This window comes from Pogona vitticeps, chromosome 2, assembly GCF_051106095.1.
Source record: "Pogona vitticeps strain Pit_001003342236 chromosome 2, PviZW2.1, whole genome shotgun sequence".
Classification (NCBI taxonomy): domain Eukaryota; kingdom Metazoa; phylum Chordata; class Lepidosauria; order Squamata; family Agamidae; genus Pogona; species Pogona vitticeps.
In genome coordinates, this window is record NC_135784.1 from 187,838,278 (window position 1) to 187,857,515 (window position 19,238).

A 19,238-nucleotide genomic window follows, 5' to 3' on the forward strand; every position below is an offset into this window, starting at 1 on the left:
TTTAACTTAGAATGTAAGTATGAGTAAGTATAATATGGTATGTATAACTGTTGTTGTGTGTTTTATCAAGGTTGTTTTTTGGTGAAAAGCACCTTAGCTTTCCCCCTACAAAACAACTTATAAAGAGGGGAGGTGTTACATAACAGCACTGATGTTACCTGTCTGTCATGGGTTTGGAGGGAAAGTTCCATCCTATGGGGAGTGGAAGGCGGGACATCAGGAGGAGGGGCTGTACTGTATAAATATGTGATGCCTGTGTGGTGAAAGGGAGATGCTGAGAGACACTGGGTTGTGACGAAGCAGCAGCTGGGAAGAAGAAGCTGTTGTGGGAGTCTGTGTGTCAGACAGGGTACTACTGTGTGTCAGAGTACCAACCTGATAGGTTCAGGTGTCTGTTGGTTAGCCAGAACTGATAGGTTCAGGGTCTGTGCTTCAAGTTAAGGGTTCTGGGTGAACCAAACTGTATGCTTGTATGAGTGAAACTAAGCCACGTTACTTTATGTTATTCACCTGATTGTTTATTTTTCCCTGTGTGTATTTAAATAAACCTTATTCTTTTATTGTTTAAAAATCCATCCCTGGTCTGTGTGACTTCTTATAGGGAATGGTTGGTGGCAGCTTAGTGTAACTGTGTGACATATCCCAGTAGGTCTGGGTTTGTCACAGTTGTCCCTTGAGATCTTGCGGATGAAATATTCAAAATTATTTCTGTTCATATAAAACCAGCCTATAAAAGCAGAATGCTGGCATCTAGTTTTCTTTGTGTAGGAGATTTGCGTAAATGGAAGAGTGTTCGTTTATGAGGCCTTCAAAGAGAGTCCAGAAACAGGTTTACTTCCTTCTTTACTGTTTATGAAAATTAGGTCACATGGTCTTCCAGGTGGGAAACGAGAATTATAATTAAGTCTTCAAGAAATATAGTCTGTCCTCTCTCTTTATTTTTTTTCACCATAAAGAAGGTCTTGCGATAGTTAACAAAATACAATTTTGCAGACTACTGAGGAAAAAATCAGGATGAGGCTGCATGGTTGTGGAAACAATACAAACAAATGCAGGAGTAGGTGAGACCTTTAATCGACCATTAATAATAATAACAATAAAAGAAATAGTGAGCTTTTGATGATAAATCATCATCTTCCAGGTTCTTGTGGGCAGACTGCTGAAATAGTCATGTAAGGGGGGCTGGTTAGAAGCCCCCTAGAAACATGATACTGCAGACGCACGGATTCATAGAGAAATGGAAAAAGCTCCCACATTGACTGGACTTTGCATCCCACACTCGGGCAGGATTGATTAGAACAGCCTGATGTTCCTGTTGCTTGGGAGGGTGGTTCCAAGTCTCAGGTTGATGCATTTCCCCTCCCCCTGTGCTGGAGCATGTATATAAACTTTGAGCCTTCCCGAGCCCTTTGCCGGTTCTCAGAATAGTCAGGAGAGCGACACAGTGAGAAAGAGAGAGAAAGAGAGAGAGAGAGAGAGACAAAGGGATGGAGCTCCTTTGGGTTGCCACAATCTCCATTTGTTTTTTGTCAGTTTTGCATCTAGGCGAATCTTCTTATGACAAGATTTTGAGCCACAGTCGGATCAGGGGCCGTGATCAAGGGTAAGTCTGAATTAATACCTCCTCCGTATCAACAACTGGTGTTTTAAAATTACATATTCTTCTATAGTGAAAGCTATTTTTTAGGGTGAAATGGAATGTTCCCATGATAAATGCTTTTTTAATGTGCCCTTCTTTCAAACATATTTGCTATATTCCTGAAACAAACTTTTAAGGGGGGGGGGAGAATAAGGCTGATACATTGGATAAAATAGCTTGAGTGCTCATTTATGTTTCTGTACATGTAAAGTTTAAAACTTGTCTTTCCACACTTGAGAGTTTAAGATTTGCCAGGGCTCATCAGAGCTCAGCTTAACAACTGGTTTTGATGTCAAGGCTCAGCCCTGGACCATATGAAGTCTGAAGAGATGCAAGGACTCTTAGGCAGCGCCAGAGTACCCTTTTGTCACCATGGAGTAAGAAAGAGTTCATTTGCCCCAGAGTTTGGAACGAAGAAGGCAGTTTCGAAGGAAGACAATTAGAGGGCAGTGTCCCAAAACCCTGTTTTCTTTGTGTTCCTTTTGGGGGGTGGAACATTTCAGATTTATCATCAGTTATTCCTTTGATCTAGAACAGCATGAGTATGAAACAGTTTGTTAAGCCCCCTTCCCCCCCGGAATAAGTTGTACATCCAAGGAAACTGTGACATAGAATATTTGTTTCTTTTCCTTTTTTCTCTCTCTCTCTCCATGTGAGAAGCCCCTTGATTAACTTCTTAACTCTGAACGCTCAGTTAGGAACTTTAATTGAGATGTAGCCATGCAGCAGAAATAAAAATGGTTAACAGTTCACCATTTCAAAGGCTCATGAGATATTCTGCCCAGGTAAAGATGATACATCTGTGTAAACAAATTTGACTATATATAAGAAAATGTAGTAACAACAACAACAACAACAACAACAACAAAGAGTACTTCATGCTTTAAAAAAACCTAATTTGAAGTGCCATTCTATTATCCCATGACACTATTGTGTGAAAGTACAACAACAGGACAACATGAAGCACGACAAGGCAGTGGAAGTTCTTCTGCACAAGATTGTGTCATTTCTATCCCCTTTTTTCCCTCAGTTACAAGGGATTATTTCCTTGGGGGCACTTATGGCATTGCAAACAGTGGCAATCAAAGCAACCTCTTGAGTTACAACTTCCATGGAGAAGCTAAGGAAACAAAATGTGTACCTCTTGCTGACAGCAAGATGACACTCGACAAGATCAAGAGGGCATTATTTGTGCCTCTTTCCAAGCTGTTGCCAATTCTAATAAGGCAGTCTGTAGATTATATTGTGTAGAGGTATATGTTTTGAGCCATTGTCCACTTAAAGACAAAAGGTTACTCTGTTGGTTTTGTTTGTTTGTTTGTTAGCTTGCTTGCTTGTTTTTTATCTGTCTGGCATGAAGGCAAGGCGGGATCTCAGGAGTCCCTTCCTTTCCCACAATGTTCAGGAGAATGATGTCAAAATGCCAAGACAGCAGAAGGATGCCAGGAACTGTCTCAGAGCAGAATTGCTGGAGGCAACTGACATTTTGGTTGAAGGAAAAATAGTTTCTGAGACTGTAGAAGGTGTTGTCATAGAGACATATACTGGTTTCTTTCATCCCACTGCTGTGCTTGGCCAAATAAGTTTTGCAGGTGTTTGAAACACTACAAAAACCTGCACAAACCTGTGAAGAGAAGAGAATGTGAAGATCTGGCTTGCCTCCTGGAGGCAGTATTGGCTCATATGATCTGACAGGGGAGGCACTGTGATCTAGCCACTTGCAAGCTTTTTCCATGACATGAGTGGATACATAAGAGGACATCTACCTGACACAGGTAGTTTGAGAGCACAGATAAGAAAACTACAAAATGCTGTAATTTGGGGAGTGCTCGAGAACTCACTAGCACAGGATTCTCAACTACAAAATCCCAGGGATCTGTAGGATGGAGCCATGACAGTTGAAATATTAGCAAACTGCTAATATTAGCAAACTTGAAGATGACTGTTTGAACCCATCATCTTATAGGTGGCACAATATCACCTAGACTCGAGGTTCCCGCATCATAAAATCTCTGTCTTACCAGACTTACATTTGGAAAAAGAAATTGGCTATTTATTCAGATGTGACTTAGTATCTGGAGGGGGGTTCGTTGTGGGAACCAGTTGAACAGTAAAATAAGTCTCAAGCAAAATGCAGATTCTGATTTTAACTCAAGAGACACTGACCCTTTTCTCCCCACTCCAGCCCGAATGTCTGTGCTCTCCAGCAAGTTATGGGGACCAATAAGAAATACTTCAGCACTTGCAGAAACTGGTACCAAGGAGCGATCTGTGGAAAGAAAGCGTAAGTCCTCTGGTTTTCATCACATCTGGCACAGATGACCACCTTGCGTCGTGCAGTGCTCAAATGGCAGCGCACAGGCAGCAAAAGTCTATGGCAGAATAGAAATCTTGTGTGCCAGAGCAGCACAGATTTAGAACTGATGTGTTGCCTGATTCTAGGATTACTAAATTAGAGGGGAAATTATAACAAAGCATGGACAGGCTGCATATGTGAGACTAGCCTTATCCCAATCTTTGATTTTTTTCATGCTCTGGCAAAAAGGGTATAAATGTAGCTTTCCTGCTGCTCTCATGTACCTCTTTTCTTTGCTGCTCTGTATATTAGTGCTTGTATTACATTTTTATGGGCTGTCAAGTTGCTTCTGACTTATGGCAACCCTAATAGGTTTTTCAAGATATGTGAAGTGCTCAAGGAGTGGCTTCACCAGTACCATTCCCCCCCCCAAGTGAGTTGCCTGGGATTTGAACCCTGTTCTTCTGAGTCCCTCTCTGTCAGTCTATCCATTTTACCACACTGGCTCTTGTGTATTTACACCTCAGGAATGTGCTGATGGATTTTAGTACATTTAAAGTGTAACTCAGGAATTTGTTTTAAGCTAGATAACCCAGAATATGCTCTTTAGTGCAGGGGTAACAATCCCCACATCACAACACAGAATAGGCTTTCTAAGACAGTTTAGAAAATATTCTAACCAAGAACAGGATAGCATCTGTCATAGAGGTTGTATGTCCTCAACTCCCAGGTGTCTGGATCCACAGGCAACTGTGGTTTGCTAGGCTCCAGATTTCTGTGCTGGTATAGAGGAATAAAGATGTATCTTTAGAGAGGGCTGCTATTATGGATTGAATTTTGGTAGATGGTGGCATTGGAGAAAAAGACAACAGGTACAGGAGCCTTTGTTTGAACTGGAAATAATGTCCATCTAGATAGACAAGCCCTATATGAGCCCTACATTCCAAAACTATTGAAGCAGAACACCATCATCACAAAGTATTTTAACAGTTGTTTCACGCGGGAAACTTCTGCTGAAAGGTTGTAGATGCATTCTGTTTCAATGATGTGCATACACTCCTGGAAGGAAGCGGCAGCTGCCAGCAGGTGAGGGTAACCTCTTATTCTGCCCTTTTGCTTAGAGGTAGTGCATAAGATCAAAGGGTTGTTTCAGCCAATCCTGGTTACGATTAGATAACTAGTATCCTATCTATCTCTCTCACAACATAAAAGAGTTCTCAGGGCGTTGCCTGTAGGCTCCGCTGGCTCAGACATCCGCTGTCGACTCCTTTGTTCTTTCTCTAAGGCAATTAGCCTTCCTTTGTTCCACAACCACCCACAGTTTCATTTAAAAAAAAAATACAGTATCACACAACGCAAGATTCTAACCCGCATGATTGCAAAAAAACCCCACTGAAAGTGGGTAGGAAATGCTGGACAGCTGGCTGAGTATCATTTTCATTACTTGAGTACTCTGTGTAGCTCAAGGCCTAGCAAAAGTGAAATATGCAAATATATTTCATTGGTGTAATTAGAACCATAGACTTATAATGGAGTTGGAAGGGGCGTATAAGGCCATCAAACTGAACCTAGTTCTCAATGCAGGAATCTAAATCAAAGTATATCCGACAGATGGCTATCTAACTTTCTCTTGAGTGCCTTCCATGTTGGAGAGCTCACCACCACCTTAAGAGGTTCCCCATCTGTTTTCCTTCATCTGTTAAATTAGGCTTCACATCACAGGGGAAAATATGCTCTCTCTTTGCCCAATCGAAGCACAACTCTTCTCAAAGTAGAGGATCATTTTTTTCCCCTTGAAGAAGTGTGTTACATAGATAGAAGTCTTATGGAATTGCCAAATTTGTCACCCAGGAAACAACAATTAAAAAACAACAACAACAACCACGGAAACCACAAGAGTTTCAGTGACAGAATGTTTGAAGTGATGACGTGAGTGAAAAGCGTGGCTTCCACCCTGTCAAATAATCTGAGCCCGCTCCCATACACTGTGAGATTTGGGAGTGAATGATGAGCATGAGTGCAGGGTTCTCCTGTCTATTCTTCAGTTCCTGCCTCCTTTCGTTAGGGGAAAAGGCTGAGCCTGAAGTGAGCGCTCATCCTCCTAAGGATCCAGCAGGATTGAACCCTAACTCTTTTAGAACGCTTGTTTCCTTTCAAAGAGGGTCACCAAGAAGGGGTGCTTTGCTTCAGTGTCCTCTAGTGTTGAAGAAGGTTGGAATGTGCAGGGCGGACATTGAGCCAGGCACTGCTGTGGCTCAAAGAGACAGCCATCGAGGACCTCAAGTAGTTTGCCAGAGATCTTTGTAAAGGGCAAATGGATTGCACATTCCCACCACCGCTTGGAAACAGCCCTTCCCTTTCCTCAACCATCCCCCGCCCTTCACGTATATGTGACGTATTGGTGTTCTGATTGCACTGAACCATGACGGAACATATGGCTCGGCAAAAGCGAAGCCAACTGCTGACTAGACATGAATCCCTTGTGTCTGCCAGAGGAAATGTGGTGTGTGTTTAAAGGAATACGATGATCTAAAATATCCTTAAAGAACATTGTAGCTGTAGCTGTTTCTCTCTGGCAAATATTACGGCTTTTCTGTAGTAATTTTTTTTCCCCTTTTAACTGCTCTTGCTTTTTCTCCTGGGTAGTATGAAGCACGGGGGGGTGGAGGTGGGGAGGCAGCGCTGCTGACAGTTCTGCCTTTCACTTCTTTTCCCGTAAGTCAGCAGCCACTGTCGAGCTTGGCCAGTCTGCTTTTAGTCCCAAATGTTAGAGCTGGGAAGTGCATACTACTTTCTTTGGTCTGCCACGAAGACTGCCATTGATCAGAAAAGCCATAATACTGTATAGCTGTTGAATATAGTATCTAAACCCCAAGTGAATCCATTTGCCCTTTGGAAAGACGCAGATCACAAGTGGCCTCCCTTTTAGGTGGACTAGATGGCTGTAGTTTTGTTCCTCCTGGCCATTTCTCCACACTGCTGATTCTGAAGAGCACCATAGTGGATTATAAAGCTGTTGTTTTTATGTCACATCTTGCAAAGTTCCGAAAGTTCTAAAAATCACGATCGTTTCTCCCTCCTCAGCATGAGTGCCTATTCCTCTTCATATTGCTTTTACCTATGTTATGCAATTTGCAATTGATTCCAGGTTTGCATGTCTCTGTTGGAATATAAATTCAGCCAAGAATTAGCAGTTAAAGCTAAGACAACGTTCAGGAATTCTGGGAGTTTCACCTGCCAGAAATAAACCTAAATTATGCTGAGCTGGAGGAAGGCCGGGTTAGAAGGGTTCATGGTCCAGGACAGTCCAAGCTTGGACCTCGTTGCCCCACAGCAACTTCCTTTTGCTGCAGCAAATTAAGTCTGAGCTTAGCCAATCCTAGGCTATGACCCCAGCCCTCTTCCAGGTCAGCACAATTTAGGTGTCCATCTGGCAGGTGGCTCTCCTGGAATATATACTTCTGGAATTTAGACTCCAAACAAAAATGAATGCACATGTCTACTGGGCAACTAGACTTGCAAATTAAGCCCTTGTTTACCTACCATTCAAAAAACAGAGCTGACATTATGCAGAGTACAGAGGTGAGCACATACTATGGCAAACACATGGCCTTCAGCGTTTTAGCAAGCTCTGCTTCCAGCAACATATTTACAGTATCATCTCTTTTGACTTTTGGGCTGTGACTACACAATCAAATACAGAGAGATTTGCTGCAATTATAGTATGGCTGATTCCAAAATGTTTTTTTTTCCTTCTCCTGATCACACAATCCTATTGTGAATTCGAAACAGTTCAACACTTTTTTGCCCAACCCCGCTTTTTTTTTCCTCTGCTGCTACTGGCCGCTTCCAGTTTTTTCAGTCTAGATTGATTTGAACGGACCTTTTCCCATGTGTTCAGTTGATTTGTTCTTGTAAAGCTGGGGTTGGTATTTCAGTAATCTAAGCAGTTGGGGCATGATGTTCAGGACCACAGAGATAACTGCCTCTATATTCTTTTCCCCTGATTCTCCTCCATTATTATTATTTTTTTACATATATGAGATTAGCACTAGATCACTTTATTGCCTTGTCACTAGCATTTATATTTTAGTTTAGCGCTAGATCACCTCCAGACAATTTTTTTTAAAATTGCAAACAAAACAGAAACAACCCAAATGGGACAAAAGATGTTCCTGTAGCATGTGGTATTTCTATATTAAGAACTTCAGAACACTGCCACCTTTGCTGGAACACTGTAGAATTCTTTCAAAACTAAGCGGTTTGAGAACAAACCATAAAAGGATTGGCAGAGGAGGGACCAGAGGAAAGAAAGAAGACTGTGTGCTGAAATGTGAATCATATTACACTGAGTGTGAACACTGAACTCCTGAATCAATCCGCAGCTCCTGTATGATCACTGACTGTGGATTCAACCTTAATACAGGCTGCAAATCAAATTGCCAGTGTAGCCACATATTTAGTTAAACTGGAAAATAACTGCTTTCACTGATGTTTTATGATGTGCTATGTGTTTATTTCCTTATTTTATTGTAGATTTAAAATAGCTGCCAGCCATTTTATGTATATTTGGATTTTTAATAAGTGGATATTAACAGTATCAGATTATAATGATAAGATTTGGGAAAATATAACCTTCTTGTGCTGATATACCCTTTAGAACTGTCTTATATGAATGCTGTCCTGGCTACATGAAGATGGAAGGCATGCGAGGATGTCCTGCAGGTACAAGAAAAAGCAAAACAAAGTGTGCTGCTTATATATCCCCCATAGTGCTTCAAGCACTCTCGGGCCGTTTATAAGTTAATGATGCAGGCTACACATTGCCCCCCCGTGCCAGAGCTGGATACTCATTTTACCGACCTCGGAAGGATAGAAGGCTGAGTCAACCTTGAGCCGGCTACCTGGGATTGAACCCTAGGTCATGAGCACAGTTTTGGCTGCAGTACAGCAGTTTAACCACTGCACCACGAGGTTCACATTAATTTGTTCTCTCCTTTTGTTCCAAAGTGGAGAAGAAATAGAAAGCTGGATTATTGTTGCTTAATGCTGTTATGTAACATTCCTTTAAGAAAGATTCACATGTTAGAAGTAGTCACTTTTTTTTACATCATAGGTTTGATTCATTCATGTGAATAGGATAATATGTAAATTGGCATGGACTAACTTTTTTCAGTGCTCCTGAGTGGAGAAATTCATACACCAATTAAATAGCACATTTCAGTTTCTATAGCTTTTATAGAAAAAAAGGCATAGCCTCCTAACTAAAGTAAAGTCTTCCTTCCCTTTGGGCATCATTTTAATTCATTGGTTTAGACATCCATGTAACGTTTATTGGAAAGTATCTCTGGAAACTAAGACAATGAGTACTCAGTTCATCAAAGTCCATAAATAAGTGCTGCAAAATTATGTGTCAATAAGGGAGTTAGTGTTGTTTAAGAAAAAAAATCAGATGAACGGACAGACTGTGTCTTCTGTCTTCCAGTTGCTCCCATAGATCATGTCTATGGTACTTTGGGCATTGTGGGAGCTACTTCCACTCAACGATATTCCGACATGTCAAAACTGAGGGAAGAGATTGAAGGACCTGGCTCTTATACGTTCTTTGCACCAAGCAATGAAGCCTGGGATCTTTTGGATCGTGTAAGTATAAAGTAAACTGTTATGACAAAGAGAGAGAGAGAGAAGGATGACAGGAAGGAAGAGAGGAGGGGGGAAATGGGGAAACACACATAGAGAGAGGGTGGGTGGGAGGGTGAATGAAGGAGAAAGAAGCTGAGGGAGTGGCTCCACTTCAAGGGTGGCCAATAGGTCAAGCAGGGAGGAGCTAACACTGCATGCAGAGTGAGGCAACCGTGTGGCCAGATTCCAGGTCACTGGTATACACCTACATTTGATTCTGGACTCAGCCGCTGCTGGTCCCCTACATATTATAGCTGAAGAAAGACAGCTCGCAACAGGGACTCCTACTCCAAGCTTAAGGGAAAGAAGATATGAGCAAGTTTATAAATATATATGTAGCATCTTGAATAAGAATATAAATATAAATGTACAGGAATAATGGGCTGTACATTTTGTAACACAAGTAACGTTAGAAAACGGTTGGTCTCCTATCAATGATGAGCCTGGCCCACCTAAGTTAAGGGAGGGTGCCATCCAATTGTCTACTCAACTCATTCTTTTGAGCATCTACAGCATGGTCTGGTTTGCTCTATTTGCTAGTGAGTAGATGAAATAACCTGACCTTGCTCTATACCCAGTCCAGACTTTTTTTTGGTTTCCAGTAGGGCTGCTCACTTATTTTATTTTATTTAGGGGGTTTGAAGCAATCAGGACTAGGTCACATTTGGGGGAAAGGGTCACTTTAAAAGTCCACAGTAAAGATCACACCCAGCATAGTGACCCTTTTCAGCATGATTCAGTAGCAGGGACGTGGAACCCAAAGTTGTAGATGTGACGGAATTTTCATTGTACAAAGACTTTGCATAAGAATTAGAGCATGAAAATAATTGGTAATGACATTACCTGTAATACATTACTTGTTTTGATCATAAAAAGAGTGAATGGTAATATTAATTTTATAACAACTGGTGACATTGTTACTTTCCCCGTGTAATGAAAAGTTCTGGTTATGTTTTTGTTACTTTTCTGGACTACAAATGCTTGCTTATGGATTTTCAAAGCATTTTCTGCCTTGAAAAGTTAGGTCTCTTCTTACTTTTTTAGATTTTTTTTAAAGAAAAGGAACTAAAAAATAATGAAGAAGCACTAACCAATGTAAAAGTAACAGAGTGAGTCACTTAAAGAAAAACTGTAGTGGGAATAATTTTCTGGTTGGGCACGCTTTGTAATTGAATATCAAATGCTTAAAAATGACTTTCCTGGATCTGAATTTGAGAAGAAGAATTAGCTGATTGGCTAGATACAGAGAAAAATTTTCCTAGAGCAGAAAAAAAAGAATTAAAAGCAAAATAATCATGAAAGAAAGCTAAATGTCCAAGAAACTGAGCAACGAGAATAAAATATCAATTTAATATGGGATTTTAATGAAGAAAGACTAAAGAACAGAATTTGCTGGATAGCCAAATAAGCACAGTAACTTTTCCAACAGAATATTAGCTGTCAAGAAACTTGGAAGAGATTGTTTCACTTGCAGAAGAGAGATCTGTTGGATATTTTATTGACTGGAATAATGTGTATGGGGAGTGAACTAAATAAATCCTTTCCCTCCAGGAAATCCACAGTGGCCTGATTGAGAATGTGAACATTGAACTGTACAATGCGCTTCGTAACCACATGGTCAATAAGCGCATGCTCACAAAGGACCTGAGGAATGGCATGACCCTGGTGTCTATGTACAACAACCAAAACCTTCATATAAATCATTATCCCAATGGAGTAAGTGTGGTCAAAAATGTTTTTTTTTCCCTTCCTTATCTGGTATTCTGTATGTTAAACCTCAGATTTGTATCACAAATGTGTCTAGAAAGATCTGCAAACATGCTTTCATTTTTAGAAACACCGAGTTGGATCCAGATAGCAGTCAAAGATTTCATCAAAATCGGCATCAAAAAGTTGCAGATCATTATTTATTTATAACTGATAATAATGCCATCTATTGTCAATTATTTAAAGATGATTTACAAAATTAATAAACAGCAAAATAGCAGTAAGTATATTCAAAACAACTGGAAGGTAAATTTGACTTACAAGAAGGAGACCAGATCCCAGGGTTCTATTGAATCCAGTTGCTTTCCATTAAAAAATATATCTTCCAGCCCCTTCACATGCCCCAAAACTCTGCTCTGGAGGGTTCAGAAACCTTCCATACCAGGTTTGGGGGTTTGTCTTTTTATGCCACAGTTTCTCGGTTGGTAACACAAAATCTCGGCCAATAAGTTTAATATATGTAAGATATTAAGAAAAACTGTTTTAGAATGCCTAGCTGAATAAAGAAGGATTTTTCTGGTGACTAAAAGACATTCGGAATGGTTCTGCATAGGTAGATTAGGCATTGAAAATGATCTCCCCTTTGTTGTAACAGGTCTGGCAGAGGTAAGACTCGTTGGAATGGTTGATGCTGTTAAAATGCCCCACTGGATTCCAGCTAAATTATTCCAGGTCCAAATATCCACTTCGGCCATGATTCCCATCCATAGGTCTATCTGTCAAACCAAGCAACTCTTAAAAAAAAATCATGATTGTGATCAGCTTTTCAGTAAAATGAGATGAAATGCAACTGAAAAGTGGGGCCAGCACAAGACCTATTGCAAAATATGTACTAGCTGGATTCTTCCCAGAACATTTAAAAACAGTCGGTGCATGTCTCATAAACAAGTTATAAGAAGAACCCAATGGAGAAATATTTAAAGCTTCCTGAGCGGTCTTCTGGTTGTCATAACAAAAAGCTAGGGAGCCAAATATATAGCAAGCAGCGTGCTTAACACTCTCTCCCGCATCATTGTTAAAATAACAGGTCGTCACTGTTAACTGTGCCAGAGTTATTCATGGCAACCAGATTGCTACAAATGGTGTCGTTCATGTCATTGACCGTGTGCTGACCCCGGTTGGAAATACCATTGAGGACTTCATTGAAGCAGAAGATGACCTCTCTTCTCTGAGAGTAAGTTTTCCACTTACATCAAAACTGGAAATGTCCTGGACGTAGATGTAGTTGTATCCTGAGATGAAAGGATAGGTCTGAATGGAACAGCATCCTGGTAAAATCAGAATGAACTGATGTGATGTGGGAAGACAGTGCATACAGCAGGCTAAACGATGTTCCCCACAGCTCCTTCAGAGATGCAACATTTTTGGCTGATGTCTCAGCTATTTGTTTCAACACCAGTTTAGTGTGAACTAGGGCTGTGTAGATTTCCCTGTTCTGTTCCTTTAATATTCCATGGGTTCAATGTGCATGATTGTCCAGTTTAACTAGAAAAATGTCTAAAACGAGTTGTGCAATCAGAGCATGTATAGCTTGTCCTTACTTTCAGGTAATCTTTCCTCCCCTAGTATATATTAAACAATGTTCATCTGCATATTGGAAAAGCACTGCTTTAGAAAGTTGTACTATTCATCCTGAGTCTTTTTGTGTGTCGTATTCCTTGTGTGCAAACGCATTTGTAGATATTGGTATGATACTACAGAAAAAGAATCTTGATAACGCTACATGTCCTTGAAGGCCAGACGGCTGTCTTTTCATTAGTTTTCAGCTGTCACGCACGCTGGAAATGGGTTGAAACAGAGTGATCCTACCTGCTCCAAAAACAAGTAGAAGCCTCTGGCAAGGGCTCAGAAAGGTGCAGATAAGACCACTCTGGAGGCTGAGCCTGTTCACTCCACCAAAGACATCATCTGATCACCATCTTTAAGAGTGAAATAGTCCATCTCTGCAGAGTGGGCCAAACAGTGGGCTAAACACCCATGTCGTCAACTTCTTAAGCATGATGAAAATGGGCATTGAAACGTCTCAGTATAGGTTTCCTTAGTCCACGTCTTGTGGACTAAGATGTCACGTGGACCCATTTCTTGTGTCTAGTATTGATTATAAAGTTGTCAGATTTGGTATTAGAGTTGGGAAACTATCTGCTGCTAGGGAATCAGCCTACAAAGCAAGGGCAAAGCTCAAAAAACTCATGGTAAATAATGAATTACTAGTAATTAACTGCTTTATGTAACAGGTTAGGCCTGACTATATTACATATGTTACAACTGTAGTATCACAAGCAATAATCTTCCTTCCTTTGCTGTTTACCTGTAATGGAATTTAAAGTTATTTTTAAAATTACAAGATGTGCATAGTCTCACTAGTCAGGTGTGTTAGTATCACCAGACAATGACTTGTACATTTTTTGACAAATATACAGTTATTTTAGTTACTTTTGAATAATGGGGAAAGAGTTTGCTTTTAAGGAATTCTAACTATTATGGGAAATAATTGCTTTCTGACACGTTCATTTGTGTTAACTAATTCATTAGCATCTGAAAGCTTGACAGGGATCTAACTTAATAGTTTTCTTCAAGGAATAGATCTTTGTATTTCTTTCCTTCCAACAATACTTGCTGAAAATCTCAAACTATTTTGTTTCCTATCAGGCAAAATCCAAAGAAACAGAACAAAACAAAAACATGTGGTGCCTTAAAGACTATTATATTTTAATGTGAGCTGTCCACTTATTCAGACATATGGAAAAATTGTTTCAAACAAATAGATATTGTTTAAGGCAATATCTATTTTAAAATTACACTCACTAGCCTTCTTTCATCTCCCCTTCCTTTGCTCTGGGCATTTTGGCTTGCCACGAATCCATCTGGAGCAAGGCAGGGAATGAAGGATCAGCATTACAACTCACAAAGCTTGTTGTTGCCTAAGCGTAGGCAACAGCAATATGAAGCCTTGCGGGCAGGGGGAATTCTACTCTCAACTATTGCCTGCCCATTTCTGTGGCATCACCGGGACCTATCCTTACTTTTAGATTCTTATAGTACTTACTGATGGGGGAAGGATGGCCACTTCAATTGGTGTCTTCTACAACAGTGCAAGCACCCCATAACACACATATGTGGCTGCCAGCTGAAAGTTGAGTAGCCTCCTATTCAAATCATATTGAGGGAAGCTTCCTTAATACAGTATATATATACTGTATATATATTTCCTATAGGTGAATATTTACAGTACAGTTGTCTTTATCCCCCCCCCCAAATACTCAGAATTTATTTGGTAGACAGTTCAGTACTTTCAGTTCCTTAAAGAGCAGTCAAAACAGAATACCATGGGAACTGAGTTGGTCTTGGGGCTGATATTTCTATATTTAGTTCCTAATACGAAGAAATAGATTCTTTTTTTTCTAAAACCAACAATGCTCTTTTTTAAACTTGCAATGGTCTTAGTAAGGACCCCTGTTTCTTTTCCAGGCAGCTGCCTTTGCGTCAGGCGTGATGGATACTCTTGGGAAGCCCGGCCATTACACCCTCTTTGCTCCGACCAATGAAGCCTTTGAGAAACTTCCACGTGGCGTCTTAGAAAGGATCATGGGTGACAAGGTGGCTTCTGAAGGTACTTCAGGAAACTTTATGGAGCCTCTTAGAAGGATTTTTAAAATACATTTCACGGCTAGGGTTTTCTCTTACCTCTTTAACCCAACATCCCTTATTGCAGTGGTCTCCAACCTTGGGCCTCCAGATGTTCTTGCACTTCAACTCCCAGAAATCCTGGCCAGCAGGGGTGGTGGTGAAGGCTTCTGGGAGCTGTGGTCCAAGAACATCTGGAGGCCCAAGGTTGAGGACCACTGCCTTATTGGATTCTGGCCCCATATTTGTCCCACAGAGGGAGAGCCTTGTGCTTGGTTAAAAATTAAATCCAGTTGACTGGGAAGGACAAACGTTTTCTTTTTGGAAATGGGAAATTATTCATTCCGATAATTTGGAAGTACCTTGTGTTCTCTTTAATGCCTTGAACAGATAAAACAGTTAAACCACATCTCAGCGTAAGTAATATGACTCCAGAGGATAAGAGCAAGAACTAAGGTCTAGTAAATGAAACTTGTTTGCTTTTAAGTATGTATTTAAGTGTTGCTCAAGTAGCAAACATTTGTGCAATATAAACACTTTCTTTCTATAAAATAAAAGGAAACTCCCTTCAGAATCCATGAGTTGCAACAAACATCTGTCTTTCTTATTAAGAAAGGGCAGCTGATAAAGGGTGAAGGAGTGTGAGCTTCCCTGGCTTCATATTACAAGGGAAAGAGAAAGAAAGAGTGTCAAGGGAATCATGTTAAGCTTTAGCAACAGGATGTCTGGAAGTCATCACTAGAAAGAAACATCAAAGTCTTCCAAGGATTATCTTTCTCTGCCTGGGCTTGACATAATCTAGTCCTAACTTGGCGCGCTCACGCATACAACATGACAGCTTTAAAATGCTCAATTCAAAATAAGGGCCCTGATAGACAGAACACCAAAATGTTTAATGGCATGTTTGGTCCTGTTAGGATCCTCCTCTCCTTTCTCTACATAAGCAGAAGGTCTCCTGCACCAGCTTTACTAAAATGAAGAAGGAATAGGGTCAACAGAGGATGTTGAGGCTAGAGACAGGATTGGATCAAAGCAGGATCTCTATCCAGTGAGGTGCCAGTGCAGCAGCCGGGGTTGATGCAGACAGTTGCCCAACTGATGAAACCCAGAGATGGCTGTAGGTGAAACCTAATACAGACAGGTTACACGATGAGCCACGTGTGGGCTTGCAGATACTTCTTCCCCACTGTAAACCCGAGGAAGTGGACTTGTCACGTTAAAATATAGCAGTTAGTCTTTAAGGTGCTACAACCTTGTTGTCCTCTTTATTTCTTCTTTTAATTTTATTGTCCAACTGATATTCTTCCCCAAAGCAACAATATGGAGACATGATTTAAATGCCAAGTCTTTGCCTCCTTTCCTCTGCCTGATTTTCTAGCACTGGCCAAAATCTTGTTTTTTTTAATGAGGCGGTTGTCAGCTCGCATAGCTGCAAGCCAGAAATCACTAGAGCCATTGAATCTGTCCACCAGGCGGTTCCACTCCACAATTGCTAAGAGGATTCTTCCCAGTGTATATGAGGAAGGGATCTGAATGTACTGAAACCTTGCACAGTTTTGTGTAAGAAGGTAACAATTACAAACGTTCTTATTCTTGACAATAAAAAGAATTCCCGACTTTTTAAGATATTCATTCAAGAAATTGTTGTCTGCTGAGGCGTTTGTAGCTCCTGCATGAGAATGGAATGATTTTTTAAAAAAATTAGCTGCAAAGGGAGGGTGAGTGTTGCATATTTTATGTAAAAAAAATCTGAGCAAATTTTCCAGTAAACAGTCCTGTAACACACACAAAAAATGCATAAAAGCTCTTGTAATTGTCTCATTTTAAATTTTTCATTCTCACTTGTGAGAACAAAATAAGGATTTATTTCTCAAATTCTGTGCCTTTGGTATAATAAATAATGATTCTCCCCACCCCCACCCCCATCTCATTGCTTCTGTTTCTCAAATTAAGCCCTCTGCCCTTTTTGGTCAACACTGTAGTCCAGATTCACAGTCCTCTAAAATGTGTGCCAATTATGTTAATTTTTTTACTCAACGTCAAAGCAAAATTTGAAGGCCGTTCTTTAATTCCTCTACTCCTCTGGCCCACTAGTTTTTCAAAGTACAGTATATCTGGATTCTGCTGCTTTATTAGGCTACTCAGCAACTGTAAATAAACAGCTGTTGAGGCTGGATGGCTGAAGAAGGATAAGCAGATAGACTTTGTGGAGATACATACTCATTTCTTACTTGCAGTGGCTTCCACCAGTGCCTAGCGAATAAATAGCTATGCATAGATTCCCCCAGTCTTCTTTAGCTAGATGCTGAGAATTTGCTAGCACAGCATATATAGAAGTTTCACTCTCTGTCCAGTGCCACTGACAGAGAGCCCTCTTATCTGTATTAGTAAGAAAATCCTCCCTCCCAGATGCCTGGAAGTTCTGTGCAAATGCTGTAATTAGACACAGTTAGAGAAGATCAGTATAATAACAGAATGCCTAGAAGCCTGCAATTCTTCTTCTTGGAAAAGTAGGCTTTTGCGCTTATCATAGTGGAACCCAGGTTCTTCGGTGGAGTCTCTGGTGAGCTATGAAAGGGTGAGAACTACAGGTATAACATGCTGGATTTGCAACATACCATGAAGAAAAATTCAGAATCTGCCATAAGTGAGCTCAGTCTAGCCCAAATCAACCATGTTTCCTTCTTTGGTAGAGTAGGAATAATAATATATCTCAAAGTAAGAGACAAAATAGTTGTTGTTTTTTTTAAATTAAATTGTTTTTAATCCTGGTTTTAATCTGTTCAGTGTTTGATTGTACAGTATTTTAATATAGTTTTGTATAGTTTTTAAATCTGTTGTGAGCCATCTTGGGTCACCTGTTTGGGGAAAGGTGGTAGTTAGTTAGTTAGTTAGTTAGTTAGTTAGTTAGTTAGTTAGTTAGTTAGTTAGTTAGTTAGTTAGTTAGTTAGTTAGTTAGTTAGTTAGGTAGGTAGGTAGGTAGGTAGGTAGGTAGGTAGGTAGGTAGGTCGGTCGGTCGGTCGGTCGGTCGGTCGGTCGGTCGGTCTGGATGGATGGATGGATGGATGGATGGATGGATGGATGGATGGATGGATGGAAAATAGAGAAGGGCCAGAGTGGTTTCCCTAAGAACCTTACTAGATTTTGTGGAGTTGTCGTTATAATTCATTCCAGTCTCAGCAGGATCATGTGCCAGCTGAAGATTGGCAGGAAGAAACTTTGGACGCCTTCAGCCATGTCATTCCTCTTGAGATACCTGCTTTGCAGCATGCCAGCTGAGAAGAGCCTTCCAGGAAGGGAAATCCCAGTGCCCTGCTAGATCAGTTACTCCACTTGGCACCAGATAAATGCAACATAAAGAGGGAAGCTTTCTTTTTCAATTTGTCACCCTACCAATACAGGGATATTTTAAACAGGGAAGGAATTTCACATTCAGAGGAGGAAGGCAACTGAGGACAAAATTGATTTCACAGTTACTGACTGGCTGGCTGATCATAAGTTTTTATATTATTTGAAGAAGGGTCAGAAAGCAAAAATAGAAATGTAGTCACTTTTTCACAGGGCTGCTGCCATGAGCAGGGCAAAAGTTTTGGTCACAGGCAGCAAATGTTCGTTCGGTATTAGACTGAATGTTTGTTGTGTAATATTAAATTTGTTTAGAACTCAATGCATATTCTTGTTCTCGTCTATCTTCAGCTCTGATGAAATTCCACATTCTGAATACTCTTCAGTGCTCTGAAGCTATCACAGGTGGGGCTGCCTTTGAGACCTTGGAAGGCAATACTGTTGAAATTGGCTGTGATGGCGAAAGCTTGACAATCAATGGAATCAAAATGGTGAACCGAAAAGACATTGTTACAAGCAATGGTGTAATTCATCTCATAGACGAAGTGCTTATTCCTGACTCTGGTGAGTTACTTCAGTTATAATCATGCATTTATTTAAAATATTTATATTATCCTTTTCTCCTCAAGAGCACGCAAGACAGCTAACAATACTAAAACAAACAATATAAAAACTGGAAGAGGGGAAAGACCAAAACAAAACAGCAGCCATTCTCTTAAGCAACTGAGAAAAAGCCTGTCTGGAGAGAAAGGTCTTCACCTGCTTATGGAAAGACAGCAAAGAAGGGGCCAGGCTGGCCGGCCATGGGAAATGTTCCACAGCTTGGGACCACTGATAGAGAAGGCCTCCTTCTCATGTCCTCATCAAACAGACCTGTGAGGGTGG

The 19,238-nt window shown here is 40.5% G+C and overlaps 1 protein-coding gene across 23 annotated transcripts in view; it reads left to right on the forward strand.

Moving 5' to 3' along the window:
- Positions 1 to 1,149: 1,149 nt before the first annotated feature.
- POSTN (periostin) overlaps positions 1,150 to 19,238 on the forward strand; it is a 46,640-nt gene continuing 28,551 nt past the window's right edge. For all 23 annotated transcript variants that reach the window (XM_020813467.3, XM_020813470.3, XM_020813468.3 and 20 more), the window contains exons 1-8: positions 1,150 to 1,603; positions 3,825 to 3,923; positions 8,596 to 8,660; positions 9,421 to 9,578; positions 11,169 to 11,333; positions 12,412 to 12,558; positions 14,853 to 14,994; positions 18,705 to 18,917. In XM_020813467.3, the coding sequence (XP_020669126.3) occupies positions 1,488 to 1,603; positions 3,825 to 3,923; positions 8,596 to 8,660; positions 9,421 to 9,578; positions 11,169 to 11,333; positions 12,412 to 12,558; positions 14,853 to 14,994; positions 18,705 to 18,917 (1,105 nt within the window). In that variant the 5' untranslated portion in view covers positions 1,150 to 1,487. The remainder of the gene's footprint in view (positions 1,604 to 3,824; positions 3,924 to 8,595; positions 8,661 to 9,420; positions 9,579 to 11,168; positions 11,334 to 12,411; positions 12,559 to 14,852; positions 14,995 to 18,704; positions 18,918 to 19,238) is intronic.